Source organism: Pyxicephalus adspersus, chromosome 1 (assembly GCF_032062135.1).
Source record: "Pyxicephalus adspersus chromosome 1, UCB_Pads_2.0, whole genome shotgun sequence".
Taxonomy (NCBI): domain Eukaryota; kingdom Metazoa; phylum Chordata; class Amphibia; order Anura; family Pyxicephalidae; genus Pyxicephalus; species Pyxicephalus adspersus.
The window spans coordinates 94764-101941 of record NC_092858.1 but is presented as its reverse complement, the minus strand read 5'-3'; the positions used below and the strand labels follow the sequence as shown (position 1 = coordinate 101941).

Sequence of the window (7178 nt, the reverse complement as noted above, 5' to 3'; positions counted from 1 at the left end):
ATTATACATTTATATAGCTCTGACATATACCATAGTGCTGTACAGAGAACACTGAGCCAGTCCCATCAGTCTCTGTACAAAGGAGCTGACACTCTAATGTCCTCCCACAGTCACACACTAATAGTATACATTTATATAGCTCTGACATATACCATAGTGCTGTACAGAGAACACTGAGCCAGTCCCATCAATCTCTGTACAGAGGAGCTGACACTCTAATGTCCCCCCACAGTCACACATTATTATTATACATTTATATAGGTCTGACATATACCGTAGAGCTGTACAGAGGAGCTGACACTCTAATCTCCCCCCACAGTCACACACAATTATTATACATTTATATAGCTCTGACATATACCGCAGTGCTGTACAGAGAACACTGAGGCAGTCTTGTCAATCATGTTGACTTCTCTTCCCTCTTTTTCCCACAATCCTTATTCTTTGCCGTTGGACTCAGATTCTATAATCCTCCCACAATATGAATAATATGAATGTTGCAGAACAGATATGAGACTGGCACAGGATTTCTATGATTTGAATAAAATTATGATTCAGGGCACTCTCAGACTAATACTTGGTAGAAATACCTGATGTTATCCACGTTCTTTTATATCTCTTCCTTTACCAGCTGCTCCAGGTCTCTCGGATTTGAAGGGTTTCTTCACCCAGCTGCTGTATTTAGAATTCCCCACAGCTGCTCTATGGGATTTAGTTCTGGACTCATTGCTGGCCACTTCAGAACTCTCCAGTGCTTTGTCCTAAACCATTTCTGGGTCGTAGTTTGCTATGGGTCATTGTCCCGCTGTAAGACCCTCACTTACCTTTACTTCTGCAGATCTTTCCCCTGGAGATCTCCTTGATTGGATAGTGCACTGTCTGGTAATCCTCCTTTTCTCCCGCCCGGGATCAGACATACGCAGGAGGAGGAGCCAGAAGCCTCTTGGGATGCGTGATTTGGGTATTCCAGGAGGATCTGCCCTTCCATTCTCCTCAGTAAAGACAGAAGGGAAGAGGCTTCGACCTTGTTTGAAAAATAAAAATTTTGGTGATAGGTCCACTTTAAAGGAGGAACCCAGTTTTCCATCCCAGTGAATGAACCACATAGGCCTATTACCAAATACCCAACCCCCATAATGTTAGAGTCCAGGAAGAACAAACGCTGAATTGTTTTGGACAAATTGGCCTTAATGGCATTTGTCACTTTTATCCAACAACCCCCCTTCCCTCGATACATGTTTATAAGGGTGTCTCTAAATAAATCACACAACACATCCCTCCAGTTCCCTAATGTCATCACATGGCAGATCCCTCCAGTCCGTGACAGATCCCTCTACTTCTTCAATGTATTGACACAACAGATCCCTCCAGTCATCCAATGTAATTATTAGTGTTGGTAGAATAGCTCACTATTCGATTTGACCGCTATTCGGTCGAATAATGCATAATTATTCGGGTGATTGAACGTCGAATTTGAAATCCATTAAGTCAATGGGGGAAAAATTTGGGTTGTTTTTCTGTGTAGAGCGTCTACAGCCTATAAATACATTTAAAAAGACATGTCAAGACTCCCCCAGCTCCCCCAGCAAGTAAAAATAAATAAGGAAGTCTTTTTTCTGTTGCTGGCAAGGCCAATTTTTGGGGCGGTCAAGGGAACATACCGGATTTTACACGGTCTCCGAGTAGAGGCATAGAGGGACATGAGGTCCACAAATTAGCCGCCAGGTTTCACTGCTCCGTTACAAGCCATACACAGGCTTCAGAGTTCAGGCAGAGGTCTGTGAGGGGGGTCTTTCAGTCCAAAAATTAGCCAGTTACACAGCTCTGTTATACGTTACAAGTGACAGGTGGCAGCAGCAGGAGGAGGAGGCGGTGGGCACTGAGACGGATCGTGGACAGCATTGGTAACTGGCACCCAGAGCTGGGTACCCGGCAGGCGGCATCAGTTACAGCATGAGGAGGAGGCGGTGGGCTCTGAGAAGGAGCAAGGACGGCATTTGAGGTTGAGGCCATCACCTATATGGACAGTGTCGAAGCTGTAGCTATCGGAGACATGAATGGATCAATGAGATTCCAATCCGTACCTACTATGTAGCAAAACCACATGAAACGGAACGGGCTTGGCGGAATCAGCGGGAAAAGAACACCCTGTTGAGCTTGAGTCTAGTCTGGCATCTAGAGCTGGGTACTGGGCAGTGGGCAGGCAGCAGCCATGCTGCTCCTAGCAATTTGAGTGGTGCATGTAGCCGATCATTACCTTTTTCAAGCTCCACCAGCGGTGAGCAGGAGCTCCAGCACAGATCAGCTGCTGTTTGTCGCATTGATAGCAGTCAGGACCAGGTATCATTGCCATCCCCCACAACTTCTACCCCATCGTCCAATCTCTCTGTGGTTAGCATTAGCAGCATCCAACCTTCCATCCCCCAAATGCTGGAGCGCAAGAGGAAATATGGCCCAAATGTCCCCAAAACAAAGCTAATCAATGTGGCAATTGCACAGTTGATTGTGTTAGAGCTCCTCCCTTAGCGGCTGGTGGACTCCAATGCATTCCGTTACGCATTTCTCTGCGCGAACCCACAGTACGTTATGCCCAAGCGACAGTATTTTACAGAAAAATGTGTTCCTGCTTTGCATTGGTTGGTCGGGCAAGCATGGAGTGGGAAGATATATTTCCTATACAGCTCACTGGGTAACTTTGGTGGCAGCAGGGGAAGATGCAGCTGCAACAAGGCATGCATACCTACCTCCGCCCAGAGCACATTGCCATGCAATCTCCTCCTCAACCTCCACTTCCACCTCCTCCTTTGACTCTTGTGCCTCTTCCTCCAGGGACACTTTGCCATGGAGACCTAGCACCAGCACCTCCCATTGGGCAGCATCTGTTCACCGCCAGCAACAACCTGCAGTTTGCTATTTTGGTGCACAATTCCGACGTTGCCACGCAGTCCTGAGGTTGCGAAGCCTGGGTTCCCTCTGCCACACGGGCGCAGCCATTCTAAGTGCCCTGCGAGAGCAGGAGGTCTTATGGCTAACTCCCAACAGACTTCAGCCAGGCAAGGTCGTGTGTGACAACGGGGCCAATCTCTTGGCAGCCCTGCCTTGTGGGAAACTCACACAAGTACCTTGCCTGGCTCAGGTCATGAACCTCATAGTACAGCGCTTCCTTCGGAATTACCCAGGCCTCCAGCCGCTGTTGCTGAAGGCCCGAAAGTTGTCAGCACATTTCCGCCGGTCGTACACAGCCAGTGCCAGATTGGTGCCAGTGCACCGGTTAGTTTGTGATGTGGCCACACGTTGGAACTCCACATTTTACATGCTGCAGCGGCTGGCTGAACAACAGAAAGCGGTGGTGGATTACGTGGCAGAGTCTGTTTGTTTCAGACGTATACCCACACTACCTTTTTTCAGCCCTGCGGAGTGGCTGCAAATTGAGGACTTGTGCACTGTATTGTTACCTATGAAGAGGCCACCAGGATGATCAGCAGAGATCAGGCCTGTGTCAGTGACACCATCCCCATCATATGCCTGCTGGAACAGATGATGGTGGATCTCGGACACGACACAGAGTGGACGCTGCATCAAGAGATCAAATATCATCTCAGACATGCGTGCCTAGTATGCATAGTGTACCCCAAATCCAGGAAGAGGAGGAGGAAGAGGATGGAGGAGGACATTGCAGGCATGGGAGAAGGGGAGGAAGGGGCAGAGGAGGATATTGAGGGTACATGGTATCCATCCACCCAAACACAAGGTGGCATGTTCCGTGGGCGGCAAAACCAGGCGGAGGAGGAGGAGGAGGACGACCCTGTGCTGCTGTTCGACCCACAGGGGTGTGGGTCCAGAATTACCTCAGCTGTGGGTAGTTTGAGCCACATGACATCCTTCATGCAGGAGTGCATAGCCAAAGATCCACGCATAGAACACATAAAAACAAAGACTGACCACTATTGGATTGCTACATTACTGGATCCACGTTACAAGCCTGAGATACAACAACTCATCTTGCCCCAATACAGGGGACCAGATCCCTCCATTCCTCCAATGTAATGACACAGCAGATCCCTCCAGTCCTCCAATGTAATGACACAGCAGATCCCTCCATTCCTCCAATGTAATGACACAGCAGATCCCTCCAGTCCTCTCGAACGCTCTCAGAAGAGCCATTATTGATGTTTTGGTTGTCAGACAGTTTTTCTGGTCACCGCTCTTTCTGTTTTAGGGGCAGAACAAGCAGGGAGGGGGGAGGACAAGTGGGAGCTCCCCTGTGCAGACAACAGTAGTCCTTGTTGTCGGTCTGCTGTTATTGGTCTAGCATGATGGATCTTGTGGGATTTCTATAAAATCTTTCCCATTTGTAGGGACTGCCTCTACTTCTTTCTCTTATCTTCTTGTTGCACTGTAGATAATCATATTAATAAATTAGCCTTTCATTGATGCCAAGGTATTTACTTGGTGAACTGGCCCAGTGGTGACTCAATCATGTAAATCCCCGTGTATTTACACAGATCAGCCCCTGCCTTTCACTTTGTGAATTGTTTTGTGTTTACTTGTATACTTAGCTGTGTAGTAATGGCCAATGGATTCAGGGCTGGTGGATAGCATTCGTCCTGCCGAGCTCTATAGTTTCTCCCACTGGTCCATCCTAATTACGGCAGCTGGTGGGAAGAACCCTAGAACCCTGGGAAGATATGTAATGCTACACACCTGGAGTGAGTTCAGGTGATATGTACAGGTAAGTATACAAGTTCTTCTTTTACAGGGGGATTCCGGGTGTTAAGTCAATAAAATGCACAGTAACAAGTTTCAGTTTTGATTTACAGTTGCTGCTCTTATTGCAGGAAAGTATTACATTGCCACCATGACAATGATCACAGCCTCCACCGCTCTCACTATCTTCATTATGAACATTCATCACTGTGGCCCAGAGGCTAAACCTGTTCCCAAGTGGGCCAAGAAATTCATCTTACAATACATGTCACGGATATTCTTTGTCTATGAGGTGGGTGAGAGCTGCAAGAGACCACAAACTGAGCCAGAAAGGCTGCCCAAAGGACAGGTCATAAACGGAAAAGCCAAATATGAGGATCCTACAGCGGGACAGAAGAGCAGTCCCATGTCCAAGATGGAGAAGGAGGAGATGGACTGGGGAAATGAGGACGGCCACAAAGCCTGGAAAGAGCCAGGTGGTAAATATGAAAACTCTGATCAATGTAGGGTTGGGAAGGGATGTAGGTATGATGAATGTTCCAAGATCCATTGTCTGTGCCACAATGAACGCCTGCTTAAAAACATTGAATACATGGCCAACTGCTTCAGGGAGCAAAGGGCTGCTCAGAAACGAACCGGTGAGTGGAAGAAAGTTGCAAAGGTCATGGACCGCTTCTTTATGTGGGTGTTCTTCATCATGGTCTTCTTCATGAGTGTGCTTATTATGGGCAAAGCCATCTGAAGGAGATAGAGAAGGACTCTGCAGTATGCTCGCTATTATTTGAGTTGGATAGTTCCTGGCAGCAATGAGCGCATGCATCTGCCCGGAGAACTTTTGCTGCCTCCAGATCCTTGATGGACCTTTAAATGTGGTTGGTAGAAATTCTATAATGTTAAACATAATATTCTGCCATCAAAATCTAAACCTGGAAGAAAATGTGTTTATAATGGAGATAATTGTATTTTCGTGGTGTCAGCTATGTGATGTATTTATTATTGTGATCCAAATGTTCCCAATAATGTGCTGTCTATGTACCTTTCAATCAGCCTGCTAAATATTTGGTGGGACACATCTGGTTCTTCAATGTTTCTCCTGTTTTATTCAGTAGGACTGACATTATATATATCCAAAGTAAGAATACAACTATTTGATCACTGCACGTTTCCAGGGCTCAGGAAAGGGAAAATAAGTTCCCAATGCTGTTCAGTGTATCTGGCCAGTGTTCTACAAAGTGTTTCCTACACTAATATACACCTAAGGGGTTAGTAGTTGTCCTGACATTCATCAAATATTCACTGCAGGTGAACCTTTCTGGTGCATGTTTTTTGAATGTCATGACAATTAATACTTTATTACAATTTTCTTGTGAAAATCAAATTTACTGCTTTAATAATATATTCAATAAAGCATGAATGTACTTTTCTTTTTTATACTACTTTAGGTGTTGCCCACCTTTTTGCTTTCAGGCTTCAGGTCATAAAATGTAGGCTGAAAAATCTCCTTTACTTAGATATCTGGGGATCCCTAGCTGGAGTCTGGGAGGTCTCATGTCATGTCAGAAGGCACAACCTTGGCAGGATTGGTCCTAGGAAGCTTTTGCATGGAGGTCTTTATATTTTGTGCAATATTATGTTTCAGAGAGGGCCAGCTGTCCAGGAAGATTTATTTCTATGATGGCTTGAAAGATTCTGCAGTCCTGTGATATGAAAGTTGATTATCCCTTGCAGCAAGCACACAGAGAAATCTGGTATTGGTACAAATCTCTTTATTACCCTTCAAAACTAAATAGCTTTCTTCAGCATATGTCAAAACCAAACCAAAAAAAGGCAGCTTACATCAGCTTACAAGGTGGGCGAGTCCTCTGAATGCTTAGTATGGTCTCTGTAGTCTTTAGTGGGGTCTATAGTCTTATAATCCATAAGGTGAATCACCACCAATAGCTTTTCATACAAAAACCCAACACAGCCTCTTGTCTGCAGCCAATTCTACTTCCACACCTACGTATAGCAGACCGCCCAAACCCAGGGGTGTACCCACCTAGTACCTTCCCATTCCAGGGTTCAGGAATAAATGGCAATCCTAGTTGCTCCCCACTATACCTGGACTCTTTTTTGGTTAAATCTCTACATGATGGAGACATATCCCCCATCCAGGTACCAGCAGTCCTGTACAGGTCCATTTATCCAATTGATGTCTTACAATGAGAAGATCTGTCAGGAGATCCCATCACCCACAGCTGCAGCAGACAAGGCAAGGCTGAAATCAATGACACGTGACTTGTGTGAATATTTAGTGCAGGCTAAATGGAAGGCACTTACCAGACTGCAGCTAGGACACACTAATATGACAGCCGTGGGGTGATATTTCTATGGAGTTCGAAAAGCCATGCAGCATTTCTTGGCAATGTTGGGGTATTGAGTACAAACCCACAGACACCTGTTGAATAATAAGCACTTACCAGGTCATGATG

At 46.0% G+C, this 7178-nt stretch overlaps 1 protein-coding gene across 1 annotated transcript in view; it reads left to right on the top strand.

Moving 5' to 3' along the window:
- CHRNA10 (cholinergic receptor nicotinic alpha 10 subunit) overlaps nucleotides 1–6154 on the top strand; it is a 36937-nt gene extending 30783 nt beyond the window's left edge. The window contains exon 5 of the mRNA XM_072399900.1: nucleotides 4839–6154. Coding sequence (XP_072256001.1) covers nucleotides 4839–5449 — 611 coding nt within the window. The 3' untranslated portion in view covers nucleotides 5450–6154. The remainder of the gene's footprint in view (nucleotides 1–4838) is intronic.
- Nucleotides 6155–7178: the final 1024 nt, after the last annotated feature.